General features: G+C 38.8%; 1 protein-coding gene across 1 annotated transcript in view; it reads left to right on the top strand.

The window, feature by feature from the left end:
* Positions 1-11,072, top strand: part of rtn4rl1b (reticulon 4 receptor-like 1b) — a 165,310-nt gene extending 154,238 nt beyond the window's left edge. Inside the window, exons 2-3 of the mRNA XM_044354897.1 lie at positions 7,040-7,491; positions 8,168-11,072. Coding sequence (XP_044210832.1) covers positions 7,040-7,491; positions 8,168-9,061 — 1,346 coding nt within the window. The 3' untranslated portion in view covers positions 9,062-11,072. The remainder of the gene's footprint in view (positions 1-7,039; positions 7,492-8,167) is intronic.
* The last annotated feature ends 2,849 nt before the right edge of the window (positions 11,073-13,921 follow it).

The following is a 13,921-nucleotide window of genomic DNA, read 5'->3' as shown; positions in this document are numbered from 1 at the left end:
TCAACATGCAACAGAATGTTGTGAGGGCGTGAAGAGTGAAAGACCAGCGGGTACAGATGCGCCTGCGGATGTAAGCAAGTGGAATTAGCACCTACTAAACATCCATTAAGTCTGTTAATTAAAATGTAGATATTAAACATCTGTGCATAGCTCAGCCACCAGCCATCCGCCTCTCTGCCTGGCTTCTCAGCATCTTCAAATTCCATCTTTGAAATAAATGAGCTTTATTTACCTGCACACTCTCCACAAATCTGCCCTTTTATTCTGTACATGCTCCATATGGTGCCGCTTGTTTGGAAGAGTTATTTTTAGGCACTCTGATTCCTCAACCTGAGAAACACTGCTGTCACTCACATCGTCTCTGCCTTTTTTATATTCAGCTTCCCTCTGGTTTACTTGCTTGCTTTTATATGTGTCTGTGTGTTGAGAAGCGCTTTAACCAATGCGATCCTCGTCTCCCTGCAGATGCAACTGTCTGTTCAGGTGAGAGAGACCTCTGTCATAGTTTTCTACACAAACTTAATATTCTTTCTCAATCTGCAGTTATATATACATATCTTTTTCACGTTCTTCACTGAGCCAAACTTTCACTTCATCCATTCCAAAATTGTGAATCTAAAGAGATTTATCGACAGGGCCACCTCATTGACCGGCCACTGCTGCTCACAATATCAAACAGCCATAAAATAGCACTTAGCAGAGATAAATATCAATAATGTGGGAGGCATGCTGGTCCATTTAACCCTGACATAACTTGGCACTCTGAATGGTAAACTGCTATGTTACTGGGCTCCAGGTCTCACCTTTTCTTTTAACTTTAACCATCCTTCTGGCTCAGCAGGGATGCAATCAGAAACATGAGACACTTGGATCCCTTGAGGTAAACCTGACCTGACAGAAAAATGATCAAACCATAATTAATGTACAGGAAATGGTGCCACCATCGAAGAGTGTTGACAATTTACAGTTTCACAGCACATACTGTGCCGGCACACATGGCATGATCAAACAAATCAAATATAGAACAGAAATGTAAATCAATTGCACAAGCCCTGCTGTTCCGGGAGCAGCTTGTGCATTATAATATGGGCCTCTGAACATTGTTATAATATCCTGGACATACATAGAATGTCTAAAATATTAAAGTATTTTATGAAGTGCAGTGATGAAGTGAAAGCTGATTCATCTCTCTCCTAAAATCTATATCAGTCATGAGAGAGAAGATAGAGAAAAAGAAAAAAGATGAGGTTGAGTCATGTTTTGGCAACTTAAATGAGGATTTTTCCAAAGGGGCTCCCATCCATTATGAGAAAGATATCCCTAATATTTTGTAAATTCATGGTATATACTAATTAGTTTAGCAGCTCAGTGTGACCTAATTTGTAGTGTGCAAGCAGAAGATAAGAGATGAGACCAGTTATGATGCTGCCCCAGTACAGACAAAAACACACACATTTGCTTGAAAGCAATCACTCAGTTCGCTGATGCCTCTGCACCAAAAGAATATCACAGCGACGCGCTATATTTCTGAAATATTTCTCTTCTGCTGCATTTCTCAGAGAACTCACAGTTGTCATTGTTTCTCTCCTATTTTGCTTTCATTCACTAGAAGAATAGTCAGGCAACCCTATGAGGCAATATCGCCTGCAGTGGGACTGGGGAATAACAAATGAGACAAAATCTATAACATTCTGCAGTAGGCTGTAAAAAAACAAATATGCCTGCGCAGAAGTGTCGCCGGTCACAGCTGTTGGCAAGAGTGTTCATGTGAGAATTTGCCGTTCAGTCAGAAAATAATGGCAGTAATCAGTGCTTTTTTTCTTATTTTATCCTTTAAGAATAAATACTCACATTTGTGTTTTTTTTCCAACCTTTCTAATCAAAATAAATATGCAATCATTGACCCATACTAGAAATGTCAGAAGCTAATGTTCTATTCAAAGCATTGTTTTCCCTGCTGTGAAACCAAGGCGTATGTAAACTAATATACATAGAAAATTATTTTATGTAAAACCTGTGATTTATAGATGTTGCTTCCTACTGTAGCAATCAGTGTTGTTATGTTTTTTTTCCTGTAAGATGCTTGAAATTAAACAGTGTACTATAATCAAGAGCTTGAAATGTAAACACATATAGATATGAACAGATAATGCACTCTGAAGTGATACAAACAGCATCTGAATGGTAGTTAACAGAGTCATTTTTACCTCATGATCTGATATTGAAACCTGTCATGACTTGACAGTAGATTAGAAAATTAGGAGCTGAAGTTAGGGAAGAGATCTTTTCAGATTTTTGTCAATAGCTTCAGGTCAACTTCACATTCATCTAAGCCTTCTACCATTATATACACAACCACCAGTTTTTAAAGAAAAATCATGCAATATGGCCGCTGTTCACCTCCACCAAGACCCAGTTTAGTTTTACTTTTGTTTTATTATTTGAGTCATTTATGTGCATGGTTAACATATTAACTATACAAATACATTGCATTATACCTCTACATGAATATAATATTACATAGTATTTACTATAGTATATAGTAAAACCTTATTTAACTCCACAGAGTAATAGAGACGCTGCGCATATTTTCTCAGCCAGGTTTTAAGGCACGCTCCTCAGAAGAATGGACCCATTTAATCAATAATCTAATATACCGCTTTACTTTTATTAACCATTGTGTGCATGAAAATGACTGAAAACACCTTTTGAGTGTGGAGTGAATCGAGACATTATTTAGAACCAGTCAATAGCAGCAGCGAAAACACCGGGGTGCTTATCAGGGTCTTTGGAGAGACACAGGAAATTGAGTTTGTCCAGTCTAATGATGGGCAGAGTCACGCAGCTCTACAGACGTACCATTTCCCTCCTATTAGCAGAGATGTGTTATTCATGAGGGCAAATCTAGTGTGAACTATGTTTCATTGATATTCCACACAGTCACTTCTCATTGCCTGTCAAGGGACCAGAGCCATTCTGTTTTATTCATTTATTTATCTATTTCCGTTTCTACACCCCCAAAGAAAAAAGGGAACTTGGTGATGATGGGGTCACAGGGCCAAACGTGATCCTCCCTGCAAAGAGCTATCAATAGCATCTGTCTTCAGTAACCAGTTGGGGTGAGGAGAAGCTGCATGGGGAGAGACTTGGAGGTGAAAGACTTGTGACGAGAGTGTTAATACACAGCCCAGATTCGCACCAGAAATAGCTGTGCCTTTTCTTTTCCAAAAACACACTATCTCCCTTTCAAAGCCTGTCCTTTATTCTGCCAAATTCCAATGGGCACTATTGGTGTATATTATATATGCTCTGTCATGTCCAAAGCTATTTATTCAATACAATTTGATCTGAGTGGCTCATTGTTCAATCACACAATGCAGTTATGACACACATTAATTTCTTACATTTTCATTTAAGGACAGCTTTCCCACACAATACTTATTTTTTCCCTCTGTGCTGAAAACCAGTCTCTCTATTCAAAGCTCTGTAAGCAAGCATCATTCAGCCTTTTATGCTTGTCACACTGACATGATCTGCCTCATTCATTCCTAAACCTGATGCATGTGTTTATGCTTGAAAATGATATTGAAAATATGTCTCATGTGCATCCATATGCAGTTTATACATATCATATACAACGCATACACTAACTGGTGTGCACGTTGAGGTTTATGTATGCATTTAAAGTAGTGTTTGGCAAGTGTTACGGTCTCCAGTGGCAGTCCAGTTTATGCCAGATGCATTAGAGAAAACAGCATGGCTGAAAACAGGAAATGGTGCGAATACATCTCCCTTGTCACTCTATCTACATGCAGAGGATAGATACTCACTAAATACTTTGAGCACCCACATTGTCAGTTTACATCTTTTAAAGCCTCATCAGGGATGACGTTAAAAAAAATGCACTTCACAAGAAAGGAAGAAAGGGAGATTTTCTGCTCCATATGTACCATGTTTTTTTCTCAATGACTTTCCCTGCAAATGCAGGCACCTTGCAAAGCAGTAAGAAAAAAAAACTGCTGTTTTAGAGGAACAGATTAAGCAGGGTAAAGAATCTATTACTTTGTCCTGACAAGCTGAGGGGAGCGAGAAGAGAGGAGGCACATCCTTAGGTGTCCAACATGATTAGCAGATCACTGATTCAAATTGTCTCACTATCTAGGCAGCATCTACATTCTCGTTCCCTCGCCTTCCCTTCGTATCACGCTTATCACTGTCTGTCTCTCGCCTGCTCAGATCATTTTCCTGTTAGAAATCTGGAACCTAATTCTATTGAAGACATGCATGAAGTAAAGTGTTAATGGAAGTAGTTTTTAAAAATATAATCACTCGAGTGAGAAGAGATCAGTTAAATTATGGAATCTCTCGGATCAATTCCTGCTAAGCAGGTGATTGAAGCGATTATCATTTTATCTGAGAACAAATGTAAAAGCAAAAAACAGATAAGGTGTATTTCATATGGTTTTTATGTTTATAATAATGCTTCCGCTGTGAAGGTCAGTAGTCTAATGAAATGTGAACCAATTTCAAATGAAATGACAAGAAAGCTGCATCTCAAGCACCTTGTGGCTGCTGCATAATGCAAATGTTCCTCAAACAGCAGCTGTAAAATTTATTGTGTCTTGTCTCGCTTATTTGTCTGATAAATAAAGTAAACCTTTATTTCCCAAGAGCAATGCAAAACGTTTTCACCTATTCACTCAGTCAGTAGGTGCCATACTTGATACATCTTCATGAAAATGGTGAGGAGAGGAGAGAGAAAGATTGAGATAGAAGAGCTGCAGAGTGACAAAGGGGAGAAACAGCTTTCTTGTTTGGTCCTGACAGTGTGACAAATCAGGATTTAGCCAGTAATATACTGGATCCATGTCCTGATACAGGTCATGATATTTTAGTCAACGTCTAAGTAAAGCTGAGGCCTGTTGTTAGGCTCTCGTAGCATATCATTGGTCTCTTCAACAAAAGATTTCACCTGCATACTAGCACACGGGAACACACAGTCACATTCAACCTTTTGACAGTTTTCAACCGTGAAGAATCACCTCATTTAGTGGGCACATTTCTGGTTTAGGAGGATGCATGCATTTCCATTGTTGCCCAGTGGCTGGGCTTAACAAATAGGATTAGAGCCATGCCCAAGAGAGCACACTCCTGTTCAGGTGACACACAGCACTGTGCTCCAGCAGTGCAACTAGACATAGAGAATTACTTTTAAAGGTCAGTGGAGTCAGACACTGAATGTCACAGCTTAGCCACAGTATGACGAGAAAATACATTCAGATAAATATGCCTATCCCTTGGTGGAGAGTAATTCTGCAGCTCCTGAATTCCTGCATAAAAGACCCAGGATTACAGGGTGAGTTAAAAGGAAACAGAGGCATATCGATTAGAGGCAGTGAATCAGGCCTCCGCTATGCTGTGAATAATAAATTGAGGAGAAGACAGCCAGGGGTTGTCGGATGGAACTTTCATGATGGGCTGTGAGTTGTGCTCATTTAAGATGAGATTGTGGATAAGTCACACCTCCTGTCCTCAGGATCTGGGGAATCATGTCACCGATCAGAAAGCGCCTCAAAGCAGCTTACTACAAGTTTAAAAAAAGCATTCCATGCCCCATTTCACAACACAAACGGACTGATCGCACCCTATGCTCTCTGCAAAATAGTGCCAATGGACTCAGGGAAGAGACTGGACAGTTTTTCTCGATTTTTTACACACTATAACTGGGCCCATTAACTAAACATCCCAAACCATGATGCCATCTACCAAAAGACAAACCCATTTCCCAAAACTATAAACACTTTTCCCCTGTCTTCACTCATGTGGTCATTTAGGAAGCACTGGCATTCACTATCATTAACTCAAGTCATCACAGCCAGAGCCCAATTAACACACAATTCCCCAGGTGGAAACACTAAGAGTCAAAATTGTTCACACACCAATGATAACCTCAAAGGGCCATGGGTCAGTTTACTTCTTTTGGAAAAATGTGATTTCTTTCTTTATGTACAAACTGTCTTTTTTTTCTCATTGGTTTATACTGGCAAATACGTGGAAATTATTTAGTTTTACTAGTACATTTACTTTTTCAGTCAATTGCAGTTTATTTTATTACAGTACATTGAGAAATTAGAAATTTTGAAAATGTTTACATGTCTTTATATTGTGTTCATCGTGTAAAGAGGTTGTTCTGGGGGGAAAACCATAAGCACCATTATTCATTGCAGTAACAGTTTTTTACAGTAGTGTTTTGTATTGATCTCAACAGTGTGCGTGATTTTTGTAGTGTATGTATATTTAATGGCTTTTTTATGATGTCTGAAGGCAAAGTTTGGTTTAGATGTAAGATTACATGGTTTTAAGTGGAGAGTTTGGTTTTGACATGGAAGTCTGAAGTTTGTGAAGATGAGTGTGCAGTTAAACATTTGTGTTAAGAGTTTCTTGGTAATGGAGCATGATTTCAAGAAATGTGTCTTAGCAATCGAGAAAAAACTGTAATAGTGCATATCCCTAAGGTGACAGAATATTAGAAAGGAGAATTTCTGAAATAGCTGCATATGTGTCAAATCAGACAAGAGTGTTTCACCCGGGATCCAGTCAGCTTCACTGAGACATCTTGTGACTCACTGGAGCAGGTGTTATTGTTTGCTCTCTTCTACAGTCTCCTCATTGTGAGCTTAAATACACTCAGTGGATTGGGGCTATAAACTGTGACAGAGGAGGTCCATATGTGTTGCCTGTGGCACAAGTTGAACCAACCACACTGGACCTATGACGGACAACACATGTCCCCATTTGGCACATAATCAGGCCCAAGTTCATTTGCAAATCGTGACTGAATCCCTCTTGAATTCTGCATAGTGTTCTCGTTTCCTGACCAGTGTTGCGCTCCAGTGTTAGTGTTTTATGTATTTTTCTCCTTTTCATGTCTTGAACTAATTAAGAAAGCACTAAGACTAAATTTTAAGTGAAAATGAACTCTTGTTTCTTTTTCTTTTCTGTCTTTCTTTGTGTATGTGTGTGTGTGTGTTCACTGCAGGCTGTGGGCTGGAGTTCCTGCTGATTCTCTGTGGGCTTGAGCTTTCCTGGTCCTGCCCCCGTCACTGTATCTGCTACACTGCACCCAGCACCGTCTCCTGCCAAGCCCACAACTTCCTGTCGGTCCCTGAAGGCATTCCTCCTGACAGTGAGCGCATCTTCTTACAGAACAATAAGATCCACCGCTTACTTCGGGGTCACTTCAGTTCCAACACGGTCACTCTTTGGATATACTCCAACAACATCACATACATTGAGCCCTCCACCTTCCACGGCTTCACGCTGCTCGAGGAGCTGGATCTGGGAGACAACCGCCACCTGCGCGCCTTGGCAGAAGACACCTTTCACGGGCTGAATCGCCTCAATGCGCTACACCTGTACCGTTGTGGACTCAGTTCACTTCCTAATAACATTTTCCAAGGACTCAGAAACCTGCAGTATCTCTACTTGCAGGTATACCTGGCAATATGCTTCTGGTTCATTTTACCATCAAGACAGGGTTTTTTTTTTTTTTTTTAATGAAGTTTGAACAAATTTGAACACACACATATTTAATTTGAATTAATTCAAAAGCAAACCTTGTAGCCTAATCCTAAACTATGTTGTAGTTCACTATGTTGTTCAGTTAATTTGCTGTGCTTCTGCTGCCTCACTTGAATGATGTGTTAATACAGCTGTGGGGCATTTTACAACTTCCAGAAACACAAATTTTCCATCAATGGTTTTTTCCATCTTTTCACCTATGTTGCCTCAAGTTTCTCTTCTCAGATTGTTTGGTGTCATGATTATCCTTCCAGCACAGCTTGCTAGTTTTCTTTATTTTGCATTTGTTCAGATACAACTATACAAGAATAGCCTAGTTTACTGAGGCCATTCCTGCTGGAGTACATGGTACAACCTGTTGTAGAATTTTGAATTAGAACAGATGATTGCAGATGGAATTATACATTTTTTTCCTCACATTTGAACAGTAGTTTGAATTTAAATAAAAAGTGAGAGCCCTAAGATTCACAAAATGTATTAGTAGCATGTAGACACATTTTAGCTTGCAGTAAACTAAAACAATTTTTGACTGAAAATATTGCATGAGATGTAATCTTGTAATTGTATCTTCTCTGTATCTCTTCAGGATAATCATCTGAAGTTCCTGCAGGATGACACCTTTGCAGACCTCCACAACCTGAGCCACCTATTTCTGCATGGAAACCGTCTGAAGAGCCTCAACCAGAACACCTTCAGAGGCCTTCGGGCTTTGGACCGTCTGCTTCTGCACCAAAATCAGATCGAGTGGGTTGATCGCCTGGCTTTCCATGACCTGAAACGTCTCACCACCCTCTACCTGTTCAACAACTCCCTGATACAGCTGTCTGGGCAGTGTCTGGAAACCCTGCCTGCCCTGGAGTACCTGCGCCTCAACGACAACCCCTGGTCATGTGACTGCAAGGCCCTGGCACTATGGGAATGGTTGAAGCGTTTCCGAGGTTCAACATCTTCTGTGGGTTGCCAGACACCGGCTGATATGATTGGGAGAGACCTCAAGGAGCTTCGCAAGGAGGACTTCCCCAACTGCTCACCAACTGTTCCTAATTCTGAGTCCAGAGCCCAGACTTACAATTTATCTGGCACGGTGAACCCGTCTATGAATCGTGGCGTAGCAGTGGGCTCTGGGGGGCAGACCCACATAGTGCACCCCTCGAGGCCTGGTCGTCCTCGGAACTGCACAAAGCCTCGTAATAGGGTGAGCAAGGGAAAAGGTGACAATGAGGTTCACCACTCAAAGGAGGTCATGGCAGACAAGGAGGATTCCTCCCCAGATTTCACAGATGGGGGGAAACATGACCATACTTCCCCGGATGGCACCGTCACACGGAGGAAGCACAAGTGCATTCCCCGGACCACTGTTCGTCCCCCTAGTGGGGTTCAGCAAGCCAACAATAGGGCAACCTTATCCCAGTCCTTACTACAAGTCTACGCCCTCTTGGTGGCCTTGATAACGACAAATATTGACTTCATTCTCCGTTGACCTACAGAGGGTTTGGCAAACGCTAATCACAAAAAACACAGCCCTCAGACCCTCTCTTGCTCCTGCACTACAAGGCCTGTGTGTCTTTTATGTATGTGTGTGAGTGTGATTATATGTGTAAATGTTGTGTAGGGAGCTTTACTGTTCAGACAGAAGAAACAGGCATCAAAGCATCAAACATCTACAGTACAACAGAAAGACTCACGGCACAAAAATTGGAGGGACTGCAAGTCAAAGAATGATAAAAGGTTAATGCAGACAAAGCTTGCACTGCCACTTATGCCAGTATGATTTCATCTTCATATGTCTTGGTATCTTCTATATATTTTTAGGTCTGTTTTTTCACTTAACTGGAGCTCAAATAACCAAAATTTGGTGAGAAGAGAGCAAAGAAGAAGGAGAGAACAGGGCAGTGAGGTAAAACTCAAGTTTGCTAGTTAGCTCTGAGACGGATAAACTCAATCTACAAGTGTTCCATCCAGCTTTAATTTTCATTTCACAGTTTGTAAATTGTTATCAAGAAGGCACAAATGGAAAGTCGATGAGTGACCCTATAAACAGTTGTCCGCCTTATTTTGCTTTCATCCTTTTTGCCAAATGTATTTTTCTGTTGCATCCTTTGCTAACAACAGGTCCAAAACTGGGTGTAAGTGTTTCTTATGATGAGAGAGATCAGGTGTGAGCATGGCAATAAATTGTCAGTCAGTATCAGACCTTGGAATGTGCCATTCTTTCTACAGAATGGAAGTCTATAGCCACAGATGTTTTAAGGTCATAAGCAGAGTAACCTGTTAGCTCACACACCGTAACAAATTGTAACAACTACTACTAACTAAATAATGCTGTCTTTTTCAGGTACTGTACCAACCTTCTGCCTATTTAACAGTATTTCACACTGGTATTATTTTTTACAAACATTACTCTTCTTCCATCTTCATTTACACCATTTATCTCCTTCTGTGCAACCGAATATTAAGCTGCTAATTGTTTGGAGATGACAAGGACTGCCATTTGCTAATTTCATTTGCTTGGAAAACAATGTGTGTCTCTGGGAGATCAAGCTGTGAATATTGAAGAGTCTGTCTATATCTTGTGTCAGATGTTGTTCATTTGATTTTTCTAAGACACAAAATGGACCTACTGATGGATCCCTGCTGCAGGGCCAACAGGAGCCTTAGAGGTCGAGGGTCAAACGGGGCTTTCTCAGTTTCCCAGTGAGGTTGTGCTGAACTGATCCCTCGTCAATGAGGGCATCCCTCCCTCACTGAGAATATGAGGAACACATTTTTTTTCTTAATCACTTAACTTCAAAGGAATACAAGAACAAGACTCAAGAAAAAAAATGTGTGTGCATACCTTAAATGGCTCATGTGATCAATAAAAGATTAAAAAAAAAAAAACATTTTCAATGGAGCATGGCAAAACAGGGATCATGCAGAGAGCATTATGCCTCTTTATTAACTGATTGTGATTGTTCATGGATGTGGGGATCCAAGACCGAGACAATCGCTTCTGAAGTAACAAAGGGATGCAGTACAATACAGATTGACCGATGGACAATTACAGGACATCTTGCTGTACTTCTGGAGCTTTTGTGACTCCCTATCTACTGATAAGATGGTGTTTGTATCAATGATGTGAACTGTAACAATGGAGACGAGAGGACTTCTTGCAGTGCTGATATTAATCATTTACTGTATTACTATGAGAAAAACAATATCAGTGACATCAATGATGATAACAGGGTTTTTCACTTCTCCTGTCAGGAGGAGGCTTTCATTTTTGTTTTCTTTTTTTAATTTTCTGGTGATTTGTTTATTTACATATTTTTCATGTTATATTTTTAGAACCTTTATTTCTTAATGCACAATTTGTCACCTCCCTCTCTCTTGTTCTACTGTATACCTATTCATCTTCTTTCTTTGCCATAATTCAATTGTTCAGTAAGTTATCATCAAAGAACAACAGTACAAAAATGTTTATAAAGATATTAAAATCTATATCTTCTTATGTCTACCGTTGCAGTCTGAGTCTGTTTATTCCTGCATTCGCGTTTTACTGGCTTGTTTTGAGAATGCTAAATGCAAGCTGGATCTCCTTTTCTTGCCTTTCTTTCTTTTTAATTCATTTAAAAAAAGAAATCGATTCTGTCAGCAATTTTAGCATTTTTCCACCCCGTTTCCCCCTCTATCTTTGCTCTAGTTTGCAAACTGTCTCCCCTGATCAAAACCCCGCTGGCTAAACTATAGCTGCATCCTACAAACAGATACTCTTCCTGTGCACATCTGGGATTTATAGAGTATACTCAGTGCAATATAAATATTAATGGAATTTTTGACTGCTAGACAAAGCCCATTTTATTGATAAAATACAGAAGTTGAAGTAAGTTCCTGGCCAACAGAAAAACGAAAATTCAAAGGCGACATGGAGACTGTGGCATGATATAGTGCAGTTCAATAAATCATTTAAAAGCACTAAGGATATTAATGAAAGTGTCACATGGAATCTGTAGATATTCCAGACTATTATTATTATTAATGGGCCTTTAGAACATAAATTCTATTTCCTCTTCTCTAAAGTCCTCTCACCGTGATAGAAATTGATCCACAAGTAAGTGTTCAATTTAATTTTTTTTCCATATTCTGTTAAATGATAAATGAGCACAGAAGGAGTGGTTATATGCATGGATGAGGTTGCTCTGTAATTATATTTAAATTGATAGTAGGTCTGGCATCTGGTGTTGATGCTCATCTACTCAACAGCTATCACCCCCTCCCAGCTTATTTGCATTGTAGCTGGTCTTACTCTGCATCTCCTTTAGCTAATTTTGTTCACATAACTCACTGAAATCCCTATATTTGGTTGCAACATAGCAAGTGCATGATTAAACCTTTAAGGAACATTTAACTGGAATTATTAGAGCTAGGTTCATTTTATCCCACATGTTTGTATACTTTGGCCAGAACCCATTTTCAAAATGTTGCCAGTTTTGTGGTTTTAATGATGATGTGTACAGTTAAGACTCTTCTCATGAAGCGAAACATCTTTAAGTTTTAATGTCACCAAATGCTTTCAAATAGATCATGTATATATGCAGAATTTTCTAGACTCCAATTTAATATAATCCATAATGATTAACTCCGTAGTCAGCAAAAGGTGATTTTTTATTTTTCCGTGTTCATGTTTGAGTGAGCTGAATGAGATGTTAAATGATAAACTGGGAAAAACATGAAGCATCCCTGCATCCATTTGTAACTATTTGCAGGAGCTGATGGGGTGTGGATTCTCTAATAAGCGTGTTCACATGCACATAAACATCCATCACTGTAATTTAGGGGGGAAAAAGGAAAAGGAAACATGCACTCACTAAAATAGTGTAAACAGAATTTCATAAATATGAGAATAAATGTGTTTATTTTATGTGTCTGCAAATGAATGTTGGGCCTAAATGAAATGGTTTATATTTTATATAAACTTTATACTTTACAATGACTGGGTCACGTTAAAGGCAAGACTAAGTCTTCATTTTATATGGAAGTTGATCTTTTAAGAAATACTTAAGAATAGATTTCATTTGCATAGACCATGAGATGTGGCTGAAACTGCCAAAAAAGCTAGTAAGTGGATATTGAGTTCAGTGTTCATTTTGGCACCTGATTTTGATTTAGTCTTGGATAAAAATGTATATTAGTTTTACTTGAATGTTAGTAATTTTGTGTTTTGTTTTGGTCAACAACACCAAAGACATTTTAGTCTGATATCTGTCTTTTTTTATTAATTTAGTACATTTATTGACAAAACTGAATTTATAACAAAGATACAGAGAAAACAAGACAAAATCTAACCGATTCATCACAAAAAGTAAAAATAAAAGAGTGGTGCTCGAGGGTTTAGCTCATACAGATGTAGTTTTTATGGCCTTACAGTTCTAAGTTTCAGGCAATCCAAATACATACTAAAAATGGCTTTTAATACTTTGAAGTTTGTTTTTTTTGTTTGAGAAATTGGAAGCGTCAATACTTCCCAAAAATCAAGAGCAGGTTTACGATGTATACAATATCACAGACTTTGAAATATTAATTTCTTACTCCAAACAGTACAAGTCCTTCTAAAATCACGTAATGTTAATGTTAAATCCATATCCAAATCACTTGATTATGTTACATTAGCTTATCTTTTCATATATGTCAGCATGCTGTTCTGCATGTTTCTTAATTTGTTGTTTTTGTTGCGGCTGTTTCAGTGAGATTATAGACAAATTTAGTCCATTAATCTGTCAGTCTTATCCTTCCAAGAACTGGTGATGTTGGCTAACATTACTGGCAGGACATTACTGAAACACAAGATGCTGATTATGAGTGCAATGGGTCAAGCAGAAGGATTTTTTGGGATGACAGAGGAGGATACGTTGTGTGTTTTTACAGATGTATGCTACATGCAGGTTGTTGAATAAGAATTTACTTTAAATAGTAACTAGTTCATTTATCCATTCGTCCATCTTTCACATTATCAGTTTTTATTCAGTGATGAAAAATGTAACACATTTTGTCATTGCTCTTGTTTTCAAAGGCTTACTTTTAGTTTTCATCGACAAAATTAAAACTGGTTGAGTAGAGATCATGTTATTTGACTGTTTCTACCTGCAAATATAACTATTAATATCTGTTCATATTTTGAGATTAAAAAAAAATGAAACCTCAAGGTCAAATTTTAACCTTGATGTTCGACTACTCTGCAAATTCGGCTGACTCATAAGAGCAGAACGGGCAAATTTTACAATCTGCTTCAATAAAGTAATAACTGCTAACATTAAATATTAAGCTCAGCCAGCTTTTTCCAAAACAAGTGTAACACCTGAAA

Source organism: Thunnus albacares, chromosome 6 (assembly GCF_914725855.1).
Source record: "Thunnus albacares chromosome 6, fThuAlb1.1, whole genome shotgun sequence".
NCBI classification, from domain to species: domain Eukaryota; kingdom Metazoa; phylum Chordata; class Actinopteri; order Scombriformes; family Scombridae; genus Thunnus; species Thunnus albacares.
This window is presented reverse-complemented; position numbering and strand designations above follow the sequence as displayed.